Source organism: Bos javanicus, chromosome 14 (genome assembly GCF_032452875.1).
Source record: "Bos javanicus breed banteng chromosome 14, ARS-OSU_banteng_1.0, whole genome shotgun sequence".
NCBI classification, from domain to species: domain Eukaryota; kingdom Metazoa; phylum Chordata; class Mammalia; order Artiodactyla; family Bovidae; genus Bos; species Bos javanicus.
Genome location: NC_083881.1, coordinates 19450420 through 19477535, shown reverse-complemented (window position 1 = coordinate 19477535; position 27116 = coordinate 19450420). Strand labels below are relative to the sequence as shown.

Here is a 27116-nt window from a genome sequence, read left to right as displayed (position 1 = left end):
CACACACACACACACACACACACCTGAAACAGACGTTCAATAAACACTAACTTCAATAGTATCCCAAGTCCTTGTCTCACTAAATTGATGTAGAACCCTTCTAATGAGGTGTAGTATGCAGCTTAAAAGTTGCTACTTCAACTTCTCATTAAAGTGAATTAACCAGATGGTCAAGCATAGAGCTGAGAAAGTACGTTCTAGAGGTTGGACAAGAAAAATACCAAGTAAAACAAGTATGACTGGGTGCTGAGACTGAAGGGAACAGATGAGCTTTTGTTTGGCTCATCAACACCAGATAGCTTATTTGGAATCTTCCTTTTGTTTTCTTTTCTTTCATTTGAGAATAGAGGGTACTTACTGATATAATGAGTGAAAGAGAAAAGCAAAATAAAAAAACAGGCAAAAATTATCTATTAATTGAAAACATGAATAAGACCAACTCCAATAGATTGTTCTTTTAGAAGTCTTTGTATTTAAGAATTTGGATTTTGTTTTTCTCTTTGATGAATTTCTTATTTTTCAGACCTATGAATCCTCTCCTTGATATTTGTAAGAAGTTGTGTCTTTTTCTTTACTTTTGGTACACCTCACTGTAGGTGTATGTTAGGAAGAACGTCTCACTGTTTGGTGTTTTGTTTCCTTTGTGGGCTGGCAGAAGACTTTTTTTCCTTTCAATATAAAAAAGTATTCTCTCACTTCTGTATGTTTATAGCAACTGGTAAATAAGAGAAAAACTTGTAAATATTAAATAGAGGTAATTCCCTTTCTCCCCAATCCCAGGAACTGCCATGTAGTGAACAGCTGAAATTCAGGGATGGACTCATGGGGTATCTCTGTGACAAAACCCTCTGAGCCTAGAGCCTATTATACAGAGTGAAGTAAGTCGGAGAAAAACAAATATTTTCTATTAACACACATATGTGGAATCTAGAAAAATGGTACTGATGAACCTATTTGCAGGGAAGAACTGGATACGCAGAGAACGTACTTGTGGACATATTGTGGGGAAGGAAAGGGAAGTATGAATTGAGAAAGTAGCATTGACATATATACACTTGGTGAAGGCAATGGCACCCCACTCCAGTACTCATGCCCGGAAAATCCCATGGACGGAGGAGCCTGGAAGGCTGAAGTCCATGGGGTCGCTGAGGGTCGGACACGACTGAGTGACTTCACTTTCACGCATTGGAGAAGGAAATGGCAACCCACTCCAGTATTCTTGCCTGGAGAATCCCAGGGACAGGGGAGCCTGGTGGCTGACGTCTATGGGGTCGCACAGAGTCGGACACGACTGAAGCGACTTAGCAGCATATACACTAGCACGTGTAAAACAGAGAGCTAGTGGGAAGCTGCTGAATAACACAGGAAGCCCAGCCTGGTGCTCTGTGATGACCTAGAAGGGTGGGATAGGGGGAGAGAGGGAGAGGCTCAAGAGGGAGAGGAGATATATACATATATAATTATGGCTTATTTGCGTTGTTGTATGGCAGAAACTATCACAACATTCTAAAGCAATTATCCTCCAATTAAAAAATATTTTTAAAACTGAGGTTGATTTTCCCAGTGAGGCAGTTGTTACAACGCTGAGTAACAAGATGCTCCTTGTCCTTGAGCATCATTAGCTGTGAGCACTCAGAAGTTTCATCTCCAGGGGCAGAGTGGGTCCCCTGGGCACTGCTCCTGGAGCCCTCCTCTCCCTTTGCTGTGCCCCTGAGGCACAGGAAGCGTCCAGAGTAGTGGCTCCTGTGGAGTGGGTCTCCCTCGGCCCTGCTGGAGCAAGAAGCCAGAAATCTGGCCCCTGCCTCTTTCTCACTGCTTCCCAGGGACCCCTCTAAGACTCAGGAGGCCCCTGAAACAGGGTCGTGTTCAAGACTCCCCACTTGAGTGGTCAGGACAGGAAAAAGAAATGACAGGGCCAGCATTTTCTACACAGTGACGGTGGTGTGAGCCCGAAGAACCAGGGATTTTGTGTAGATGTGTGTTGTCTCCTGTGTTGTGCTGTGCTTAGTCGCTCAGTAGGGTCCGACTCCTGACCCCATAGACTGCAGTCTGCCAGGCTCCTCTGACCTTGAGGCTTCTCCAGGCAAGAATACTGGAATAGGTTGCCATGTCCTTCTTAATTTCTTCATTGCAGTATTTTCTCATAAATAAAAAGTGTCTTGGTGTTAGTAAATGGTTGATTATTTCTGCCAAACCTAGTTAGTTGGTAAACTAAGATCCTTCAATTACTTGAAAAAAATACTTGATAGAAAATACATATGACTTGGTCTAAGTATTCTAATATTGAGAGCTTAAAGCTAGGAAAGAGAGGCATGTGGTTGGCTGTTTATTTAATTTGTCTGATTTTTGGCAGTATTGTGCCTGTTAAATTTTAGTTTCTGTGAAGACGTGGGGTTTTTGACATAATATGACAAGTTTAAAAACAATACATGTTTGTTCAGATTTATGGAATGAGAATGACATGGCCTGAAACAGGTTACAGTTTCCTAGTTCCAAGTCTTAAACTCATTTAAAATGTTTTCTTCAACTCCTTGGTCTATCTTAGTTATTTACCCTTTGCTTCAAGTGAAGGGACCCTGCCTGTGACCTGCTCAGTGTGGGTCAGCTCCAGGATGCTGAGGAGGTCTAGCTGCAGTTCTTTTTCCTAACTTCCGCTTTCCTCTGGGGTCAAGGGAGCTGCCTCTGGAGTATTTCTAGCTTCCCTCTGACCAATAAAACCAGAAAGCTGATTAGTGTCTAAGCTTTATTTTTTCCACTTTTTATATCCAAACCCACATTTAGGTACGGCAGTGGTATTTAATATTGCTCTTTGTAGTCATGGGCAAGAGGAACTCACATTAATTCTCTTTGAGTTATTTAAGTCAGGAAACAAACTATGATACCAGTTTACCCGCTGTTAGCACTGTGACTTCATGTCCCAAATGACTGTAATTTCCAGTGATCATTTTAAGTGTAAGTTAGTAGAAAAGAGTTCATATGATCAAGTTATTTCATAATTATGTTAAAGTATTGATGGGACCTGAGAGAGAAAGGAAAGGATACTGACACCAAACCCAACTCTCTAGCTACTGTGTGTCAGCCCTTAGCTGTTTCTGCTTCATCTATTTTTCATCTCTTGTGAGTTTTTCTACCTAAAAACCCATGTAATGAGATTTGGTGGCACAGCAGAATTAAATGATGCTTTCAGATTCCCTGCAAGTTTATTTAATCTGTGCTTTCTCCATTTCTTTTTACACGAAAAGAAAAACAGTAATTCTACAGATTCTTTTCTCATAGATCTGAGGTTTAAAAGAATCTTTATTTCTGTTTTCTTTTGTAAATTATCCAAAAACAAGACTGCAAAGTTAGCCCATTCTAAATGAATTATATAGCGCGTAATACACATTTGCTGTTGAATTCCACACGTGGCTCAATGAATAAAAATTCATTCATAGAGTTAAATTGGGACCTCATTAATGACAAAAATTATCTGTATGTTCAAAATGCTAGTTTTGACCTTTAGAAAAGCGTTGATCTTGGCAAGGCAGCACTCCCTTTGGCTTGCTCAGGCAATTGTCGTTTTACCCTCCAGCCTAGTTCAGTATCGTGTCGGCCTTCGTCCTGATGTGAAATCTTGAGTGTGTCATCGTAACCTTTTCACCGGTCTATCTTTCCAAACTCTGTGAGCTCATTTTTACTTTCAGGGAGGTTGTAATTTCCACTTGGGACCTTGGTGCCTGAAGGAGCCTGCTTGAAAGTAGGAGTCCAGGCTTGACTGCCTTTGTCTCCCCGGAAGATGGTGAGGAAGGGGAGTGAGCCAGCCGACTTGGCGGCTCATAAGTGTTGTTGTAGGATGGTGGTCTTAGAGTGTGCGGCAGCTTATCACACAATGCTCCTAAGCTTTCCGAACACATTCTGTTACAAAATAGGAAACTTTTCAACACGCGTGCAGAATAAGTAAGTTCTTGGATTAGTAAAATGCCTTACAAAGTTTGGAAACTGCCTTTGTACTGTGACAGCGATTTACGAGGGTAGCAACTTGAGCACACCCGCTTCCATCCCCTGTGACGCTGCTCCATCTCCACCAGTATGCGGAAGTGGTCATTCCTCGGCGCTGTGTTCATGCAGCCTCACACAGCTGGTCGCCTTTCCTTCAGGGACACGCTCCCTCCTGGTCTGCCTCCTCCTGTGTACACTTTCCTCCTGTGTGACTCCTCCTCTGTGTGCAGCTTCAGCAGGTGTTTGTCAGGCTTCTGCCTTGACCTCTTCTGTTCTGTGTCCCCTTCCTGGATAATCTAGGATCTCCATTCCAACCCCCCCGCCCAACTCCCAGGACTGCTGGGCAGTCTGGAAACTGCCCTGGCCCAGCACCAGCACCACCGGCACCTCAGTGCCTGCAGACCCAGCGGACCAGTGTGCCTGCCACCTGCTACCCCGGCCCATACACCAAGTGATTTCCATGGGCTCTCTTTTTTTTTCCCCCATGGTCTGTCTTGCACATGTTTTCAAGCCATCAAGTCCCTCAGTGCTGGTGATTCTTCCTCACAACTCTCTCAGGTCAGACCTCTTCAGCGATCCCATCTGCCACGAGCTCAGGCCCCTGTCCCCTTGTGCCTGGATTGCTGCGTCACTCCTGCCTGGTCTCCCTGTCCCTGCCTGTCTTCATTTTCAGCTTGTTGGGGTCATTATCCTAAGAGGCAAATCTGCTGTCACTTATCTGCTTTAAAACATGTCCATTGACTGCCTCTTGTGTTGGAGTAAGTGTCCATCACTGTCGGAGCCTGTGGTGTGAGCTTTCTTGGTCTGGGTCTTGGCCCACTCAACTAGTTATTTCTCACATACATACCACCCTGAGCCTGTCACAGCTGCCCTGTACCTGCCGTGTCTTTCATGATAGCCACTTGACCACCAGGCCCAGTACACTTTTCTCTGTTGGTAGTTACACTGCTGGCGTCCTGTTGTTCGGTAGGTATACCAAGTAAAGGTAAATCCTAGCTCTGCAAAGTGCCACAAGGATGTGCAGGGCTGACCCCAACCCTGAGCTGTGCCCGAGGACTCAGTAGGTGTTTATGAAGTAAATAAATGATGTCGGTGGTTTAAATTAAAAATTTTTCCATGACACCAGAGTGCAGAAATGGTCCTAGCTCTGCTGAAGGAGCTGAAGGCCCTTGCAGGTCACTTGATCTGTGCCTCTTTCTTTCCTGAGAAAATTTGTCTTAGCCAAACCTTTGGTGATTTCTTCTTGAGATCCTGTGTTGCCATTGTCCACTGTTCTGGCATGAAGGCATCCTCCGAGTGCTCCCCCTCAGGCTCTCTGGTGATTGTATTCCCTGGTCTCTCCATGCATGCCCTTGGAGAGACGATAAACTTTTCTATATCATCTCATTTTAATCCTTCAGCTGATTGCTCTCCTTTGCCCTCTCCTCCCTCTTAGGGTCAATTACAGTGTCCTTGGAAAGGGAATGGCACCCAAAACCGAAATACCTGCTCTTCTTTAGCAGTTGTGAATTCACTGTAATTCCTGCTGGAACGTACACTGCTCTGTCTAAGTATTGATACTGCCTGTGTGTGTGCTCAGTCATGTCCAACTCTTTTGTGACCCTATGAACTGTTGTCCATCAGGCTCTTGTCTATGGACTTTGCCAGGCAGGAATACTGGAGTGGGTTGCCATTTCCTCCTCTAGGGGATCTTCCCGACCCAGGGTTAGGGTTATGGATTGCCAGGCAGATTCTTTACCACTACACCACCTGGGAAGCTTGCCTATTTTGACCCAATTTAAAGTGGCTTAACTAAAAAAAAATAAAAAAATAAAATGATAAAGTGGCTTAACTGATGGATTAGAAGTTCTTCACTAGAATATCCTTTATGAATAGTTCTCAGAGACTGGGAGGGGATTAGGGTTGCTATTGGAGTGAGTATCAAGAGTAACAGGGCCTTAGGGACACCCTGGATCTGTCCATATGTCAATACATGTGTCTTTAGTTCTTTTGGCTGCAGGGTTTTCAGCATGTTGGACTGCCAGTGAGTGTGCACTTTGCACAGATGCACACGCACTCTAGCCTCCCTCAGGATGGCTTAGAGAAGGTGGATATGAGCCCTGATTTCTAAAGGACTCTGCTAGTTAATAACTATCCAGAAGTAGTAATTGGCTGTTTTGTAGTTGGGTTCCTAAAATTTTTCTCAAGACATTTGTTTGCTTTATAGCTGATGTTAAATATATAAAAAATAGAGATATTTAACAGCCCTATGACTTTTTAAAAGTTGTTTTCAGTGTGATTTTTAAAATTTTTTATTTTGAGGAAATTGCTTTACAGTGTTGGGATGGTTTCTGCTGTATAATAGTGCAAATCAGTCATGATTGTACACCTATCCCTTCCTTCCTGCGCCTGCCTCCCCGTCCCTCATCCGGCCCTCTAGGTCATTGTGGAGCCGCCGGCTGAGCTCCCTGAGTCATGCAGCAGCCTCTCACCGGCTGTCTGCTTTTCACAGGGCAGCGTGTATGTGTCAGTGCTGCCCCCTCAATCCGTCCCACTCTCTCCTTCCCCAACTGTGTCCACAAGTCTGTTCTATACATCTGCGTCTCCATTCCTTCCCTGCAAATAGGTTCATCAGTACTGTTTTTCTAGATTCCATCTATATGCTAACACATATATACATATAAGCAATATTTGTTTTTCTCTTTCTGACTTCACTCCGTATCACAGGCTCTAGCTTCATCCCCCTCACTACAACTGACTCAAATTCATACTTTTTTACGGCTGAGTAATATTCCATAGTATATATGTACCATATTTTCTTTATCCATTCACCTGTCAGTGGACATCTAGGTTGCTTCTGTGTCCTGGCTGTTGTAACTAGTGCTGCAGTAAACACTGGGATACATACGTCTTTTTGAACTGTGGTTTTCTCAGGATATATGACCAGTAGTGGGATTGCTGGGTCATATGGTAGTTTTATTCCTAGTTTTTTTTTTTTTTTTTTTTTAAGGAATCTCCATACTGCTATCCATAGTGTCTGTATAAATTTACATTTCCACCAACAGTGAAGGAGGGTCCCCTTTTTCCACACCCTCTCCAGTATTTATTGCTTGTGGATTTTTTGATGATAGCCATTCTGACTGCTATGAGGTGATACCTCTTTGCAGTTTTGATTTTCATTTCTCTAATAATGAATAATATTGAGTATCTTTTGAGCATCTTTTCATGAATTTATTGGCCATTTGTATGTCTTTTTTGGAGAAATGTCTAGTTAGGTCTTCTGCCCATTTTTTGATTGGGCTGTTTGTTTTTCTGATATTGAGCTGTATGAGCTGCTTATATATTTTGGAGATTAATCTTTTGTCAGTTGTTTCATTTGCAATTATTTTCTCCCATTCTGAGAGTTGTCTTTTCATCTTGTTTATAGTTTCCTTTGCTGTGCAAAAGCTTTTAAGTTTCATTAGGTCCCATTTGTTTATTTTTGTTTTTATTTCCACTACTCTACGAGGTGGGCAATATGATTTTTGAACACCATTTTAAAACACTGTTAGAACACTGTTTAGAACACTGTTTTCTGAGCCAAAAATACTACCTACAATACTATGAAGGAAAGTTTTTAAACAAGGAAGTTTTTCAATAAAGAAGACCTTGCTTTGGGTGCACTCAGAGTGGAAGGGTCAGTTTGCACATCAGGTAGTCCCACACACAGCTCACCTTTGGAAATCTAACCCGTACTAGACCCTGTGTCAGCTCGGGCAGCCATAACTTAGTACCACAGACTGGGTGACTTGGCTAGCAGATGCTGTTGCTCAGAGCTCTTTAGGTGAAGTTCTGAAGTCAGGGTGCTGGCAAGACCTAGTTCTAGCGAGGCTCTCTTCCTGGCTTTTAGGCAGTTGCCATCTGGCTGCGTGCTTATGCAGAGAGAGAGAGATCTGGTTCTTTAGTTTCTCTTCTTATTTTAAGGGCACTTGGGCCATCTGATGCGAAGAGCCGACTCATTGGGAAAGGCCCTGATGCTGGGAACGGTTGAAGGCAAACGGATAAGGGGATGACAGAGGGTGAGATGGTTGGGTGGCATTACCAACTCAAAGGGCATGACTTTGAGCAGGCTCCGGAAGATAGTGAAGGACAGGAAGCTGGTGTGCTGCTGTCCATGGGGTTGCAAAGAGTCAGACACGACTTAGAAACTGAACAGCAACAAAGGACACTAATCCTTTAGAATTGGTGCCCCAATCCTTATGACCTCATTTAAGTTAGACCCTTCGTTAGAGGCCCTGTCTCTAACTATATCCACACTGGGAGGCCAGGGGGCTTCAGTGTATGAATTTTGAGGGACCAAAGCATTCAGTCTCAAATATTCTGCCCTAGCCTTCAACAGTTCATGTCCTTCTCACATTCAAAATGCATTCATTCTATCCCAACAGCCCCCAAACCCTTAAGCCTTTCCAGCATCGGCTCTATAGTCCAGAGTTTCGTCTAGATGTCTGAATCAGATGTAGGTGAGACTTGAGGTTCGATTCCAGCCTGAGACAGAATTCCTCAATAGCTGTGAGACCATAGTCATGTGCTTCTGGATACAGTGTGGTCAGGTATAGGACAGACATTGTCTTTCCACAGGAAGAAACAGGAAGGAAGAATGCAGTGATAAGTCCCAAGCAAGCCCAGAAACTACCAAGGGTCATTGTATTAATTTTAAAGGTCAAGGAAAATCCTCTTTGGTTCAGTGTTCTGCCACCCAGGCCCCCTGGAGGACGGTGTCACCCCCACGGCTCTGTTGGGCCTCTCACCGAAGGCTCTCTGTAGAGACACCACCCCTGGGGCGGAGAAGGGCATCTTCTCCCAACAAACCCAAGATATAGCCCTGCCCTTGGAAGCACAGAAGGGAATACCAGCCCTGCCCGGCCTTGTGGTGAGAGTGGCAGCCCTTAGGATCTCTGGGTGGCCTTTAGGGTCATCATTCCCTTTTTTGAAGGGTGACACATATTTGCAGGCTAGCTTTTCTGTCCTGTGAAGAAGCCTCACAGCCTTCCTTCATTTCCCGTGGTCTTTGTCTCCTCTGATGCAGACTGGTAGTGTCTGTGCTCACAGAATCTCTTTACTGAGTGATCGTTTAGCTACATCGTTGGGATCCTTGTCCCAGTATGCTTTTTTATTATGGACAGGCTGAGAATTTTACAGATCTTCAAGTTTTGCTTCTTTCTGCCTTCTGCTGTGTGCTCACAGGCGAGGAGGGAGAGCTTCGCTGTGTCTCTTCTTATAAGGGTTCTGACCCTATTCTTGAAGGCTCTGTCTTGGCATAATCACCTCCCAAAGCTGCACCTCCAGGCACCATCACGTTAGGGACCTCAATATAAAGATTTTGTGGGGACAGAAACATTCGGTCCATAGCAGTCCCCTGTCCTCCGCTGTCCATGACTTGTTCCTTACGTCTGCTTGATACCTCACCAGAATCTCCTTTAACATCTGTATTCCTAATATGTACCTCATACTTCTCCAGTCTCTGCCCACTGTCCAGTTACAAAGCTGCACCCACATTTTCAGATACTTGCTATAGCAGAAGCCCACTTCATGGTACCGAAATCTGTCTTACTCGGCTTTGGCTGCTGTACAAAATGCCGCAGACCACAGGACTTAAAACAGCAGACGTTTATTTTCTCACTGTTCTAGAGGCTGGAAGTTCAGGATTGAGGTGCCACCGTGGTCAGTTTCTAGAGAGAGCTGTCTTTGTGGCTTGGAGACGGCGGCCATCTGGGCATGTGCTCACAGGGCCTTTCCTGTCTGCTCGGCAAAGAGATACAGGAAGCTGTGGCTCTGTTCGCCTAAGGACCCTCACTAATCCTGTCACATCAGCCCCTCCCATGACCTCTTTCAACCTTAATTACTGTCTTGGAGGTCTGTCTCCAAATATAGCCACAGCGTGGAGTTAGGGCTTGCATATGTGGATTTAGGGGGACACAGGCAAGCACTCCAGAGTACTCCCTCTTCTCTGGTTTTGTATGAACTTTGCTGAGGGGTCTGTTGCTTTCCTGGAATTTCTGTATGCTTTTTCCTTACTTGAATTTCTTAAAAAATGAGACCTTCCATTGCTCATTTACCCTCTCCAGAACAGTGCAGGCTACCGCAGAGAACAGACCCTCTGACACAGCTGGTGGCCGCTCTGTGTCTCTGTGATCCCAGGGGCTTACGTGCTCTCTCCATTGTTCACATTGCTGGGGACTGTGATGGGCATCACAGCCTCTCAGGCCATGTTGTCTTGTCTGGTTCTTTTTTTTTTTTTTTTTTCTTTTTAAGACTTGGGTTTCAGATTTCTGTTTCATGCTTAGAATTATTGTGGCTTTTGGAAGAGAATATTTTAAACTGGGTGAAAAGGCCAAAACAAAAAAAAAAATGTAGAATCAAGAAGTGAAAGCATAATTGTTTACAGTTCAGTAAGCAGTTGTGGTTAAGAAATGTGTCTGTTCATCATTGCCAGATGACTTAAAATTTTAAGGGGGAGCATAAGTTTTACAAAGAATAATTGTGCTTTTACAGGATTAAGATGTAAATTTCCTCAGAATTCAGTTTTTAGGTATTGTAATCTAGAACTCCTAGTTAGAGCTTTATGAATTTTATTGTGAAATTATCTGTGAAATGAATCTGATGGCAGCTTACAACATTTACTCAGAAACTAAAATTTTGATGTACCAAGCATTAGTAATAATATAATAATGCACTTGGGCATACCAGACCACCTTACCTGTCTCCTGAGAAACCTGTATGCAGGTAAAGAAGCAACAGTTAGAACTGGACATGGAACAAGAGACTGGTTCAAAATTGGGAAAGCAGTATGTCAAGGTTGTTTATTGTGACCCTGCAGAGTAACGTTTCTTAACTTAAATGCAGAGTACATCATGAAAAATGTGGGGCTGGATGAATCACAGGTTGAAATCAAGATTGCCTGGAGAAATATCAACAGCCTCAGGTATGCAGATGATACCACTCTAATGGCAGAAGGTAAAGAGGAACTAAAGAGCCTCTTGATAAGGGTAAAAGAGGAGAGTGAAAAGGCTGGCTTGAAACTCAATGTTAAAAAAAGTTAGGATCCTGGCATCCGGTTCCAACACTTCATGGCGAACAGAAGAGGAAAAAGTGGAAGCAGTGACAGATTTTATTTTCTTGGGATCCAAAATCTTGAGGACGGTGAGTGTAGCCACGAAATTAAAAGACACTTGCTCCTTGGAAGAAAAACTAAATCTAGGCAGCAGCAGACATTACTTTGCTGACGAAGGTCCATCTAGTCAAAGCTGTCATTTTTCCAGTAGTCATGTACGGATGTGAGTTGGACCATAAAGAAGGCTCTCTAGTTGTGCTGAAGATGGATCTTGAGAGACCCTTGAACTGCAAGGAGATCAAACCAGTCAATCCTAAAGGGAATCAACACTGAATATTCATTGGAAAAACTGATGCTAAAGCTGAAGCTCCAATTCTTTGGCCACCTAATGGTAAGAGCCAACTCATTGGAAAAGACCCTGATTCTGGGAAAGATTGAAGGCAAAAGGAGAAGGGGGCAGCAGTAGATGAGATGGCTGGATGGCATCACTAACTCAATGGACATGAAATTGAACAAACTCCGGGAGATAGTGAAAGACAGAGGAGCCTGGAGTGCTGCAGCCCATGGGATTACAGAGTCAGACATGGCTTAATGACTGAACCGCAACAACAACAGTGCAGTTAAAGACTCAGTAACTGAACACTCACAGGCCTATACTGTTGCTGGGTGTTTGAGATCATTGGTAGAATCAGGCATTGTTGTAACATCTCAAAAGAAAAGATAGTACAGTTGTGTACAAATAAATACAATTCAACTTTCAGTATATATTAATGAAAATAAGCAGTGGTACAATAGAGTGAATAGATCAAATACCACTTGGATTTGATTTTTTGGACTGTAGTGTTTATTGCAGTTTATTTTGCGTCCCTTGGGTACACATCACTTCCAGTTGAGGGGAGGGAGGTCACAACCATCTTGGTCGGCAGTGAAATCAAGAACAGAAGAGAGGTCCCAAATTTCTTTACACCGATTTGTGTTGTTGGAATTCATTCAGCTCATACGTATTTCATTGGTATTTATCTAAGTACAGTGCAAAGTTAATGATTTAGTAGACAAAACTATTCATTTTATGTGTTAAAATCTTGGTAAGTAAGAGCTACAGTGATGACATAATGGAGATAAACTACTGAACGGGAAACAACTGTGGTCAGAGCATTCACCTGGGAGATGGTGATGAAGTGCTTTCTTAAACTGAGAGTATGGCAATAATTTAAAGCTTCTTGAGAGCTGTGGAACTTGAGGGCAGAGCAGGGAGAAGTAACTGGTTACAAAAGCATTTCTAAACAGTGGACCGTTGTTTGGGTTACTCAGTGGTTGGCCCCTGAAGCGTTCAAGAACAGGAATGGCTGTCATCAAATTTACGCGGAAAGAGACAGCTCTGGAAGGCCTTGGGATCGGGCCGAGCAGTCTGGTACCAGACTGAGGAGGTCAGTTGGGGCCAGGCTGTTGTAATAACTAAGAGACATCTCAGTCTTACTAAGCCTAACACTGATATCTTGATATCACTGTTGTCCCCTGTCCCTTGCCCATCACACACACGCCTGCTCCTCTGTCTGCACAGGAAGCCCCGATTTGCTCTACTGTCTTGCCCTCCCACCCCAGCCTGTGTGTGCACATGTGTGTTTTCATGTGTGCATGTGTAAACACATGTGTGTACATGAGGTGTGAGGACCGAGGGAAACATGACGGGCACCTGCTGATGATTTGGCCTGATGAAGAGAAAAAGTGCCAGTTTCAGAGAATAGTAGACATGTATTTTAAAGCCAGACTCTTTATAGGTTAGCCTGTTGGAATATCTGTGAAGACAAAGAGTAATAATATGGGGAAAATCCCAAATTACTCTGTGGTCAACATTTGGATAAGTAAATGGAACAAGTTAAAGTTAATGCAACCATTATGAAAGGTATTTCATAATAAAAAATTACAGATGTTTCTGTCTCAATAGGAGGATGATTTCAATATTTCTCCCCACATAGCAATTTGGCTCGCTTGCTACTTTCTTTTATAATTTTTGTTAGTTTTTTGCATAGTATTTTTATGTAGGTATTCATGAAAGTTGTCCTCACAATATATATATTAATTCATCAATGTAACCCACTGAGAAAGATTGGAATTAACATGTATTATAAATGGACTCTAGCCACCTGTATATTGCAGATAAATCAATTCAAGTATCAAATATCAAATTATATTATTTGCTTGATTGTTTTTAGACCTCTTGTTTATTTAAAAGCAAAGACTTTTTTTAGAGCAGTTAGGTGATAAAAATAAGTCTCTTATTGATGCATTCATTCAGCAGATGTTTGCCTGGAAGGCACCTGTTTTCCCTTGTAGCGCGGAGCGTTTTGTCTGCTCAGCCCTGGTGGCGTATTTCCTGTGAGTGGTCTTCCCCAAGCCTTCCCCGCTCTGGTGCTGTGTTGCTGTCCGTACCCTCCATTTGGTCTTCGAGCTCTTCTTCCTCGGAGTTTGGTTTCTGTCAGATTACACTCTTCCTTACCAGTGTTGAAATCCTGACTGTGTCCTGCCAGTGAGAAGCCTCACTGGAGTCCATTTCTCAACCTGGTGTACCTAAAAAAAAAAAAATTGTTTTAAACAAGTCCAATGTTTTAGTATAATAAAACAGGGGTAAAAGCATCCTCAGTTTCCTGTCTTTCACTGGCATTTACCCTCAAGACACTGCTTCCAGGACTCATGAGAACACTGTTTTCTCACCTAACCCTAACCCCTGAGTCCTGCCAGTGATCCTCTCTGCCCTGAAGAAGTCATGTGAGCAGCTGACTTGTTCAGTTTTCTTACTGGTCAAAACGGGAGATTAGTATATTCCTTACCTATTTCATAGAGTTATTGTGGATCAGGTGCGAGAATATCAATAGATGTAGAAATGCCTTGGAAAGTCAGTGTTGTGACAGCACTGTGATGACAGTGGCCACCTCTGTTGCGCGGGTAGCAAACCAGGCCCTGCACTGTATGCTCTCCGTGTCTCTCGGTGTTTGCAGTGTTCTAGACAATAGCTGATACCATCTCCATTCTAAAAGGAGGGTTCTCATGAGAAAGATAAGTGTAGATAAGGCAGTTGAGGGTTTCTGAGGGAAGGAACACTGCCTGTGGCTGGGATTCAGGAAACACTTCCTTGACAACATAGATAGAAGCTTCGACCGAGTCTCAACAGGGCTTATGAAAAACTGTTGTCCCACCATCACAGAATAGCCTTTTTGTATTCCCCTCCATCTAATTGCAAAATTGGTCATTTGTAAAACCAGTATCTGCTGTGCTCGGATTGAAACTTGGATCGAATGCATAATTGGTCTTGGATTGTCCAGGCTCTGTCTCCCGAGGAAGGGGAGGTTACCCTGCTTCCTTTCTCCAGAGAAAGCCGACTTCGGCTTCCCCGCTGGCCTGTGGGAGGAGCTTCACACCCCCCCACCTAGCCCCCGAGCCCCACTTGCAGCCAAGACCTGTTAGTCAGGAAGCGTCCAGTGGTAATGGTCGGATCAGGGTTCATATTTATTAGGTATTGTCAGGAGTTCTCATAAAAATCTTCAGAGAAACTGCAGTCAGTAGCAGTGTGACTCAGAATTACAGGTATTTCTACTGTCATACTATTTACATGTCTCTGTAGTGTCTGGCCTTCTGTAAAATCTGTCAGGGACTGTAGAGTTGGAGGCAGACCATTGAAAGCCTAAGTCACTTTGTGATCAGCCACACGTAACAGTGACTGGTAACTGGAGGAAGAACAGTGCTGCCTGGACAGGCGCTGGCCCTTGAACTCCAGCGGGGCAGTGGGTACTGGGGAGCACAGGCCTCAGAGCCCTGGGCAGCAGCCGCTGCCAGTGGCGGAGGATAGTGTTGGGGGTGAGCCCTGAGTGCGCATACAAGTTTTAATAATTCCTGAAATATGTCCAGAAATGGCTAGCCCTAACCCTAGGGCTTTTCTTTTTGCTGCCAGTGAACTTGACTCCACCCACTGCTCTGCTGCCCAGCGCAGGCAAAAAATGTGTGCACCACAGTGACCCCGGATATGCTGACTTCTCTTCCTGTTCGCTTGCTGAGGGTGCACTGCCTTTTACTTGGAGACGCCTGTAGTGGCAGAGCCGAGTCCGTCTTCCCTTCCTAGGCAGTGCTGTTCTTATGGTGTGTTTTTACTCCCTGCAGGGACCAGTGCAGCCTAGCATTGTGCTTGTTCATGTACCTCCCCCTCCTCAGGGTAGACGCATGCCTTAGAAACGCTTGTTCCCGGTTGTGCTCTGGGGAGGTGCTGTGACCTTACTTCATACGTGAAGTGCTGTTGGCACTCAGAGAGAGGAGAGTATGGAACAATTTGGGGAAGAGGGGAAAATGATGGAGAAAAGTGAAAGGGTTTTTTTTTTTTAGAAATGGAAACGAGATTAAACTGTATATCCACAGCCTTGGCTCCGTTAAAGCCTTTCATTAACCGGTTAGCTAAAGTGGCAATGAAACTTGCATTAGTATCTGTTATTAACAAGACACGTGCCAGACACTTAGGTTTTATCTCATTTAATGCATTTACTTTTTAGTTAAAAAGCAGAGAGTAATAAAAGTAATAAGTAGTCACTAACTAGGATTAACAGCACATTAATCTTTTGTGTCTTCCGCTTCACGTATTTTTATAACAGTATAGCAGATAAGTTTGAAGTCTCTTGGCTTCCCATCCTGAGGCACACTCCTTTCTCTCATGATGCAGTGGTTATCACAAGTTTTCTGTGTGTTTTACTAGTCCATATTTCTGTAACTGTCTGACATTTGTGTCTGTAATGATATTTTATTGGTCTTTGTGTTTGAGAGAAATAGCATTAGGGTGTTAGGCTGCCCACGGCTTGTTTACCCCTTTTATTTACTGAGATCTCTCCCAGCTGATACACACAGATCAGGTCCACTCGTGTAGCTGCCGTGGAGTCTCCTCTGTCCACCCCCTCAGCCCACCCACTGGCCACCGATTGATGCTGGGTTGGTTTCCGGCTCTTACAACACGGAGTTGTGTGGCCTTGTCTCGATCTCCGGGAGCATGTGACAGAGGCCTTGGATGCATTTCTGCTATATGGTTACAGGCTATGCACACTGTCAACTTTATTTATCTTACTTAATTCTTAAAAATATTAATCAAAGCAGGTGGCATGATCCCCATGTTACATATGAGAAAAATGAAGTGTTGAAATGCTGTGTAACTGGGCCAACTTAATAAGAGAGCCGGTGATTGAATCCAGATCAAATTCCATCCACTTCAGTCTCGAGCCCTAACTCCCATTATTCCACAGAAATCCACAACTTTTAATCTGTATGATTGTTATAGTATTTGCAGCTGGTCAGTCATACTGCATCGTTTACAAGTAGGCAATCAGAGCAGGTAATGAAGTGGAGGAGCGTGTGAGACAGGGGGACCCCGGTCATGCTCCCTTTGTTGTTGTTTTTGAAAGGGTTCAAGTTTTAGAGTAAAAACATGCTTTATGAAATGATGGGTTTGCCTTTGTTCATCTCCTTCCAGGTATAAAATCTGGTGTCTTAACTGTGAAGATTCTAGAGCTGCATGAGGAGTGCAGTGTCCACGTCGCCACGTGTAGGCAGCTGTCAGAGCTACAGGCTGACGGCCCTTCTCAGGGTGGGGCTGCGGGGGCCAGCCTGAAGGTTCTCTTCACCAAGGAGACTGCCCACTGTCTCAGGGGGCGTCCACAGGATGTTGTCCACATCTATCCTCCCTGGTGAGTGCAGTCACCAACTGTGAGTGTGTCTCAAAAGACTTTGTTATCAGGAACATTTTTATGACTTTATTATATGGTGATGCCAGGGGAAGGGAGCCAGGATTCAACATGGGTTTTATGTAACAGAAGCTCTGAACTGCCTCTCATGGCTTGTTTGTACTTCTGGCAACAAAGTTTCGATAATTTGGTGGGGGTGGAGGTCCACATCAAAATTTCTGCTTAAGGGCCATGTTTTTATAAAATCTGGCTGTTTCTGTTTTTATTTTTCTTAGAAATGTAATTTTAGTAATGGTGATTATTTTGTCGGAGGGGTAAAAATCATAAAGTAAGATGAAATAGGGGTTTAATCTTCCGGGGCATAAGTGGTCACTAGTGGATCAGAAATTATTTTTGAGGATACCATGTTTGTTTTCTTCTGCATAGGATATTAATTTTTACCACAATAAAAAGAGGGAAAGTTTGCACAGACTTGTTTTAAGGGTTACTAAGTTAACTATCTGTTCATCTGGCTGCTCCAGGTTTTGGCTGTGGCAGGACCCTCAGTCTTCACTGTGTCACACGGGGTCTTAAGTGTTGGCATGTGGTGTCTAGTTCCCCGACCAAGGATCAAACACGAGCACTCTGCACTGGGAGTGTGGAGTCTTTACAACTGGACTGACCACCAGCGAAGTCCCTCAGGGATATTGATTTTATTGGCAGTTTTTTTTTTTTTTTTAATTATTTATCTGTTTATTTTTGACTGTGCTGAGTCTTCATTGCTTTGTGTGGGCTTTCTCCAGTTGCAGAGAGTGCGGGCTACTCTCTGCTTGTGGTTCATGGACTCACTGCGGTGGCTTCTCCTGTGCGTGGCTCCAGAGCACATGGGCTTCAGCACCTGTGGCGCACAGGTTCAGTTACTCAGCAGCCTGTGGGATCTGCCTGGACCAGGGGTTGAACTGGTATCCCCTGCGTTTCAGGGTGCATTCCTAACCACTTGACCACCAGGAAAGCACCCCTACTGGCATTTTTTAAATTTCATTCATCAATAAATTCTTAGATTTGAATTTAGCTGGCTCAGATGGTAAAGAATCTGCCTGCAATGCCGGAGACCCAGGTTCGATCCCTGGGTGGGGAAGACCCCCTTGAGAAGGGAAAGGCAACCCACTCCAATATTCTTGCCTGGAGAATTCCATGGACAGAGGAACCTTGTGGGCTACAGTCCATGGGGTCACAAAGAGTCAGACACGACTGAGTGACTAACATTGTCATTGTCATTGTAAAGATCTTTAAGTTTAACTTCTTCCCCAGAGGAGGGATCTTTTCATTTTGTCTATAGTGAGTGAGCATTAGTCTCTAATTCAATTCTTCCAAATAGGCTGAGGATATCACAGGCAACTTGAATTGCTTTATTTAAATTTTTAATACGTTTTAAAATTGACCAATATAATACACATATAGAATCATACACAGGTTACAAGTTTATATTTCATTAAGTTATCATGAGGTAAATACATAATTGTTGATTCGCATGGCGGGGATACGCTGCTGTGCTTTTCCATAAGATGACTGAAGATAAATGATAATAAATACTCCATTTTGAACCAGACTATTTCTACATGTTTTTCTCTGTGACATAAAACATAATTATAACTGTGTGGTTCAGGGGCTTCGACTTCACACAGTAATTTTGAAAATTCTGTGAAGAATTAGGAAGTAATCTTGGTGAGTATTTTAGGTAACAGAGCATTGAGTTCAACACTGCTTACTGAGGTGACACATTTAGGGTAAGCTAAGTGAAGTCCTAGGGATAAAGTGTTCTGTGGATTTGTTCTGAAAGAGGAAGACTTACTGAGGTCAGCAGATACTGCCCTTTTTCTGTCTTGAGCAAGGTTGATTTCTTTCAGAGAAACTACACATCAGTCATTTTGATCCAGCAACACAGGCAGCTCCTGGCACGGGCACAAGTGCTGTGAAGGCCTGTTAGAAACATTATGGTTCCAGCACTAAGCTTTTGGTTAAATATTATACATTAATGAATGAATGGAATGCTTCATGTCTAATGTGGCCTCCCAGTTGGCCCACGTGTACTCTTTATCATAAAAATAAAGATTGGAAAAGCAAAAAGAAAAGTTTCCTTGTTTTAAAAATGTGTCTGCTTTCTGGCCGTGGTCTTCCAGAGGTGGGCTGTTAGCGCAAAGCACAGCCCCGGAGCTCCTGGGTGGAGAAAGTGCAGCCAGTGTCGCTGCCCGGCTCTCCTGGTGTGTCTCCCTCTTGGAACACTCCATGTAGCACACGAGTTCTGTCAGATAAACAGACACATCGTGACCTGTCAGATTAAAGCACATCCACGAACCCAGGAAATATCTCATAATTCAGTATAGATTTATTCTTAGTTGAAAGGTCTTGGAAACAATCCTGCTTTCTGCCTTCTGGGAGTTCAGATCATGGAAGCATAACATGCCTTATCCGTACATGTCCTAGCTAGAATGATGAAGTTTCTCCTAATTTTTCGAAGTTGTTTTTTCTTTTATTATTTTTAACATAATGATAATCTGTGAAACAAAGACAAAAGCCAGAATAGATAGTGGGTGACTTTTGCATGGTCTTGTTCTTCAGTGGCTTATTGTGGTCACTGAGAGTCCACACACACACCCCACCCCTCTGCCTCTGTAGGTATGGTTCTTTCTTACTAGAGGGTTTTTCATGACCCCAGGTCCACGTGACAAAACTTATGCCTCTCCTGCCCCTTTTCTGTATGCTTTCCTTGCCTCTTCTTCCCAACTCAAGACGCGCTTGGTTGCTCTGCTTACATGCCACATTGTGCCTTCCACACGCCGCTATTATAAGACATCTGGTAGAAAATCATTTCAGTCACACTTCTGTCTGACCCTCCATGGTGAGCTTCTTGAGGGCAGGGCACATGTGATTGGTGCTTTGCAAGACCATATGACCATAGTGAAGTGAAGGTGTTAGCTGCTCAGACATGTCTGACTCTGCAACCCCATGGACTGTTGCCCGCCAGACTCCAGACTCTGTCCATGGATCCATGTTTTCTCAGAAAATCTTGAGATTAGATAACCAGCTCATTTTTGAGGAATTGAAATGGTAGTGGGAATATGTGTACCAGTATTTGTATCTGTGAAAGCACTCAGTTATTAGATCTTCCTAGCCTAGCTAACATGAAAATGCTTGGAAGTTTTCCTTCTCTCTCCACAAGCTTACAGGACAGGTAGTGTTCACTTAACAGCAGTGCTGTCCTCATCAGTCAGCACCAAGCAGTCAGGAACAGTGCTTCTGCACAAGCAGGATCCTTGGGTCTCCAGCTGTTTTCACAGGAGCCATACTCTCGCTCAGCCCAGCATGGCGACACTGTAGGGACTCCATCACCATCCTTTAATGGCTAGAGAAAAATCACCAGGCAGAAAAAAATCAGAGTAGTCTGGTTGATGATTGGGAAGTAGATATATGTTTGACCAGAAATCTTAAGCATATTTTTTTAATAGTATCAGGCTTTTTTTTTTCAAAACCGTGTGGAACATTCATGGATATTTTGAGGAAGTTTGAAAATAATGTTGAAAATGAATATATGTTAATTAATAGCTTACTCAGTAATTATGCTCAGTAAAAATGCCATCCTTAGCTGTTTTAGGAATGTAATCTTGAAAGAATAATCCAAAGACTACTGTAGTGGGAACACTAATATGTAAGGGATTTCTCTAACCCCAGTCACAGCATCAGTCTCTCAGTGGTTCTGAACCCTGGACCACTTTCTCATTGGGCTGAAGGTCAGCTCTTACCTTCTACAATGTCTATGAACAGATCAGCTTATCATTTTGCATACTCTTCTTCAGAGAAGACAGTAATGTAAAAAGAGTTCTGACTCCGTTTCCTTTCCAAAGTTGGTCTCAGACCCTTTTCTTTTTTCTGGTAACAGAAAATAGAAATGCCTGTTTGATTTTACCTGCATCTAGAATCCTAAGGATTTTAGAAATAATTGATTTAAGAACTATGACTCCAGTCCAGTACAGAATTAACTTGTTACCTGCTCTCTTTTGTGGGATGTCTGTAGAATTTGTCATTTCCATACTATAGATGAGGGAACAGAATTAATACAGTTTAAGTGTAGCTGTTTGATGCAGGCAGTTGGGTCATAACATTCAAAATTCTTGACTGTCACATCTGCTTGCATTGTGTCTATCACCATTTTTACTAACAGTGTCATGGACACGTAGTTATTTAAGTTACTTTGGATCTGTGAGGAAGCAACTTCATGTTCTAGCAGTAGATGCTTCATAGATTCTCTTCAGGTCCTGGGGAGGTTGCCATGGAGAGTGGGAGACTGTTGGAGACTGCTGGGAAGCCATGGCATGGTTCTCCTGTGATGCTGCCCTGCGTATAAAGGCAGCTGGATTGGCGTTGTCTTTACCTGAAGCCCCTGCGTTAGGGAAAGCTGTTGAGGAAGGCAGGCTGGTGGTCCAGCAGAGGCATACGGGTGCAGTTTGCTGTCCTCCTCATGCCCTGCCAAGTATTCCGGAAACATATTCTGAGTAGAATGTACTCATGCAGGGTAGTATATTTTGTTGTCTCACTTTGTTTTGATTTTTACTCTTTTCCTGCCTTTCATGTAGAAATCAAACCAGCTTTCAAGGAATAGATTTGTGCTTATTAGATGGCTGTTTCATGATTCTTCTTGTTGTTCAGTTGCTGAGTTGTGTGCGACTCTTTGTGACCCCATGAACTGCAGCACGCCAGGTTTCCCTGTCCTTCACTGTCTTCCAGAGTTTGCTCAAATTCCTGCTGTTGTGTTGATGATGCCATCTAATCATCTTATCCTTCTCCTCCTGCCCTCAGTCTTTCCCAGCATCAGGGTTTTTTTCCCCAGATCAGCATCATCTTTTCCAATGAGTTGGCTAACACGCTTATTTCCAGCCACTGCCCTCTGTCACGTCAGCCCATCTGAAAACAAGACCTGACTTTTTCTCTTCAGATTACTTGTCATGCACTTTCCTATGAGGCCGTAAGTGTGGGCTGAGGGAAGGATGGCCGGTGTCACAGGAGTAGGTAAAGCAAGAGTACAAGCCTCCTGTTTGTGGAACTTAGTTTCAGATGCTCTTCACCCTTAGTATGCTACATACACCACTTTCACTTGCAGACATGGTATTCCTGGATGTATCCTTCCCTAATACTAGTTGAATCAGATAGTGCCCAGTTCATGATAAGTCCATGGCCGTCTCATGTCCCTTGTCAAGGCTGCATGATTATCTAATATAGTCAGGTGTCCTGTCACCACTGGGAGCCAGCAGCAAGCCAGGATTTCCTGTCAAAAGGAAAACAGTTATTTATTGACTAAAGCATGTCTTAGCCCCCAGACCTTTGGTCCTTCTGCTCTTCTGTTTTGGCTCCAAGTATCTCAATCAGCTGTAGGCATTTCCATTAGTTACTGAGACCAGGACAGAGATCCTTGTTGTATCCTGGCCCACATGGAGTGCGTTCTCTCACCTCGCTGAATGCTGAGCCTTTTAGGTCACTCAGGAGATAGAGAAGAACACAGGTGGGTGGAATGAGAGATACTGACATTCGTGCCTCTTTTTTGGTGGTAGCAGATGAAGAGCGCAACAGTTTTTCTCTTTGGAGGAAATACCTTAACATGCTTCCACATCATAGCACCTTTGGAAACTTTGCGCAGGGCACAAAATTTACTCTGAATTCTTTTAGCATTTATCTTCTGTCCATTGGTACAGGCTTGTATTGCCAGGGTGTCTGAGGCTACCTTTTGTTTCCTGTTAACACATTCTATCTGTATGACGCCCTCTTGTCCTGTGAAACAGTGAGATGATGAGGTTCCTGTAGGCTGAGCTGCAGTGAGAACTGGAGTTTATATCGCGTAATGTCAGCAAGATGGAAGTAGCCTGCTGTCGGCCAGGTGAAAGCAGGTAGCTTTCTGTTTTCTCTGCTGTTTGGGACAGAGAAACACACCTGCACATACACATTCAGCTCTGAGATCAGTAGCTGCCAACCAGGGCAGGCAATGTGCTGATTCTCTCCAGTAGAACTCACAGCTTGATCTGCAGCTGCAGCAGGGGCTGCTCCTGGTAAAATCTGTGGTAACTGCTGTCATCCTCAAAGCCGTCTGTGTTCTCTGGAGGCCTGATGCCAAACAGGAGGGGAGAGAGGAGTCAGCAGTGTGCCTGTCTCAGTCTCTGAGATGATCCCTCAGAAGATGTGGTATCTCTTTCATTGTTGTTTGCAGTGCAGAGAAACTTTGGATTTCTTTTCAGCTCATCTCATCACAGCAGTTCTCATTATATGAATCAAGGTGCAAATGTGGGAGTTCTTCCTGTTTCTGAGTATATGTTCCATCCACAAACTCAAGATCTGGGCAGATAATCATAAGACAGACTTCATTTGTGTTTGTCACTCATGAAACCTTCAACTTGGCCAGTAGAGCACAGGGGTATTGAGTCCTCGGGGATCAACATTACATCAGGACAGGGACCCGTAAGTCCCGAAAGGTCTAGCTTTCTCTTTCTCCAGTGCACTGCTGCTGCTGCTGCTACTAAGTCGCTTCAGTCGTGTCCAACTCTGTGCGACCCCATAGACGGCAGCCCACCAGGCTCCGCCATCCCTGGGATTCTCCAGGCAAGAATACTGGAGTGGGTTGCCATTTCCTTCTCCAATGCATGAAAGTGAAAAGTGAAAGCGAAGTCGCTTAGTTGTGCCCGACTCTTAGTGACCCCGTGGACTGCAGCCTACCAGGCTTCTCCCTCCAGTGCACAGTTGTCCCCAAAAGTAACGCTTTGGGAAGAAGGACGAATTAACTGACAGGATTAGGATGTCAGTGAAGGGTTCTTTCCTGAAGGACCAGCTGCTCTCTGAATCAGGGGCTCTGGGACTGCCTCTGACTCAGGCTGGGACCCAGAGGATACTCCTGGACCTTATGGTGCTTGATCAGGCAGGGCCTCTGTTACCCTAGAGGTTATATGGGAGTTTCTTTAGATTCTCAGCTCTTCCACAAATCTCTCAGTAGCCATCCTCCACCAAATATTCCTGTACCTCAGGGCGTATTAATAACTTAGGTCCTCTGGGTCCTTATGTGTGCTCTGCCTGACTGCTTCTGGGCACTTGGCTCCACTTTTCCTTACCTCGTGGAAATCTGGGAGCCTATTTCAAGGGCAGCCTCTGCCATACTGACCTTCTCTGTGGCTCCCCGAGGGGTCGAGTTAAGAGGTGGGTGACCATGACACATGACAGATGTCTCTCAGTCTTCATATTTCTTTCTCTGTCTTTTACTGTCACATTGCTAGCATCCAGATATTCTGATTTCTGTTCTGGGCTATGCAGAAGGCAGAAAGTTTGAGTTGGGCTTTTATAGGATAGTTCTAATTAAAGACAAACACTTTGGCCACTGTGATGAATTCCCAGTTTCATCCCTGAAATGCATTTTGTAGTGATATATTACAATACCTAACAGACAGAAGCTAATCAAGGAACTTCTCGGAGTACTTTCATGTCTGTTTTCTTATTTCCTCTTCAGATAACCTTGTGGTATAAATAGAACTAGATTCTTAAAGATGAGGAAACAGGTTCAGAAAAGGTAATTACTTTTCTGGAGGCAGAACTAGGACTGGAACCTGAATCCCTTGACTCCTTACCTTGTGCTGTCTCTTCAACACACGCCTAGTGGCTCACATAGGGTGGCATACGTGTCTCTATCCGGAAACCACAGTTCACAGTTGTGTTAGATGCTGGTTGCCCCTAATTACAGCTTATATTTAAGAATATATTTGCAAGTAAGTTAACAAACACACTTGACAGAAACCTAGGAAGTTACAAATGAAAATTGTAGGTAAAAAGAGTATGTGCATGTTTGTATTTTCTCTGTAATATTCACACCTTCAGTTTCTATCTCTATGCAATAATTCTCTCCAGAGGAAATCCATCTGCTACTTTCTAAATGCATCCACTGCTTGCTTTAGAAGTCCCTGAATGGGACTTCCATCTCTTCCTCCTGTAAGAGGATTTGGAGACAGGTTGCGGGGTTGTTTAATTGAGGAAGTTCTGCAGGTTGAAACCCAGCCTATTTTGTTGTCCATCTTACCTGATCTGCATAGTAATGGCTAAGCCTAAGATCAGTCTGTTGATCATTGTTGCTAAATCATTTTCTGTATTTTTTTCTCCCAAGAAACATAAAATTTTTGAAGATTAGTGTTACATATACTTTATAAGTTCGCTCAGTGCCCTGCCATCTTAACTATTCATGTTTAGAGCATCACATGAAGGCGTTCTTAATGAGATTTAGTGCAGGCCTCTGCTGTTATCTCACTGGAGGGTTTGCTGGAGGCTGGCTTTCCCGACAGCCCTGACCACAGAGCGTTGGAATGCGGGGCTGACGTCACAGCCGCTCCTGGGAATGTTCTGCATTCCTCTTCCTGGCAGTGGTCAGGTGGCTTCCAGCAAGAATGAAGGATAACAGCTTCCAAAGAAGAAAAAGAAAGAGGAGGAAGAGAACAGTTTATAATCAAACTATTGTGGGGGAGGCACTTTTATTCTGAGCCAAAATTGAAATTAGAACCAGATGTCTAACATTCTGATGCTGCACGAATGTTAAATGCATTTATTAATGACTGTAATAGCTGAGTTATTTGGCTTCTTATTGAACTTAAGTTTTGAAACTCTCTTTAAGAATTCTGGAAAAACAACTTCTTGTAGTTGATATTTTATCTGCAGGCACCTTTTTGAGTGTAAAGGGGGGTGGGGAATGGCGCACTGAGGCCCAGGTGCTGTGGTTAATGAACAGGCTGTGTAAAATCTGATAATCTTCGGAAACATAACTTCTGAAACATGAAGTCTCTGTAATGTGTTAATGTAGTAACTTCAATCCATTAATTAGGGGAGAGGTATATTCTATTAAGATATATGCTACAGAAGTTTTTTTCCTGAAAATATTCGCATTAACGTTGTTGTTTCTGAATATTATGTTACTGGCCAAGCCAGGTATTCAAAACAAAACATAGCAGACTCTTAATATAATAAACACAGATTTCCCAGAAGTCATTCAACTCTGCAGTAGTGTGTGCAACAGAAAATTGGACAGTAACTGAGTTAAGTTTAAACTTAATTTGTGTTTTCCTGTCTTCTAGGCACTGAAGTACTTTGTTCACAGTGATTGTACTGGCTTAGCATATCATAATTTGTGTGTGTTAAAGTAAAAAAGTTTTTTCTTTTTTTTTTTTAAACAGTGCCTTTCAGTAGATTCTCTTATTTCTGTATCATAGCAATTACATTAAAACAGTTCTCCAGTTTAGGTGAACTATGTTTGAATACTTCCTGTTACATATTGAAATGGAAAGTTGGCCTCCTGTTGTAGGTCATGTCGCTGGTAAGGAATTTCCAGAAATGTGGAGAAGTGCTGACTCATGGTGTACAGTGGACTGATCCCACTGCAGTAAGTCATGAGGGGGTTTTCTGAGTTCCACGTTGAAGCAAGCAAAATATGCCTGGGTAATGTGCTACTTTATTTTTAGATGTAGCTGTGGGGGTGGAAGAGAGGCTGTTGGTTGGACTATTAGTCTTGCTAATAGCTTTAAAAGTTCTAGGGTTAGGTATGTGTGTAAATGTGTTTTTCTACAGGCTATTATTAGAATTTGGAAACCAGATTGTTTTTGTTGTAGTCACCTACTGTTGTTCTCTCTGAATCTTGCCCCCCACAGGAACCCCATGCCCTCAGGCTGGGATGGTGTCTGGCTGTGGGCTCTATGAAATGTCAGGGATGGTGGTGCTTGCATTTAGGGGGGTTGGTCCAGAAAGAGGTGTTGAATTCTTTGTATCTATAATTGGAAGTTTCTGAAACTAATAGTAATGATTTACAACTTTAAATATTAGCGGGCAGAAGTTAGCAGAAAAACTAAGATTTGTTGCGTTTAATGTACCTGGCTCTGTCCTGAATATTTTACGTGTGTTAAATTGTCTAAATCTGAAGTTACCGGTTGAAATTTATTTTTCATTCATTTGGTATGGAGATGTCTGCTAAATTTGAGGGAGAGGAGCTATCTATAACAAAAATTCACTTCTAAATGCATATCTAATCTCATCTAATGCAAAGTGTACCCATCCATCAATTCCACAAACACTCGCCGAGTAACTGTTCTGTTCCAGGCCAGTGCTGCTGGGTGCTGGGCGCTAGGTGATGAGTGCTGGGTGATAGGTGCTGTGGAAGATGTGCCCTTAGTTCCCTCTCTGAGGGCAGCGGTGCTGCATGTAGGACCAGAGCAGGAAGCACACGTTCATGGTTTGTACAGCATTCTGTTATGGCTGTCGTGGTAGAATTCTATAGGTACAGTGGGGCACAAAGAAGGGATATACTTAGATCTATGCTA

At 43.5% G+C, this 27116-nt stretch overlaps 1 protein-coding gene across 1 annotated transcript in view; it reads left to right on the top strand.

The window, feature by feature from the left end:
* Positions 1–27116, top strand: part of SPIDR (scaffold protein involved in DNA repair) — a 277556-nt gene that overhangs the window by 112230 nt on the left and 138210 nt on the right. The window contains exon 8 of the mRNA XM_061438706.1: positions 16548–16761. Within this exon, the coding sequence (XP_061294690.1) occupies positions 16548–16761 (214 nt within the window). The remainder of the gene's footprint in view (positions 1–16547; positions 16762–27116) is intronic.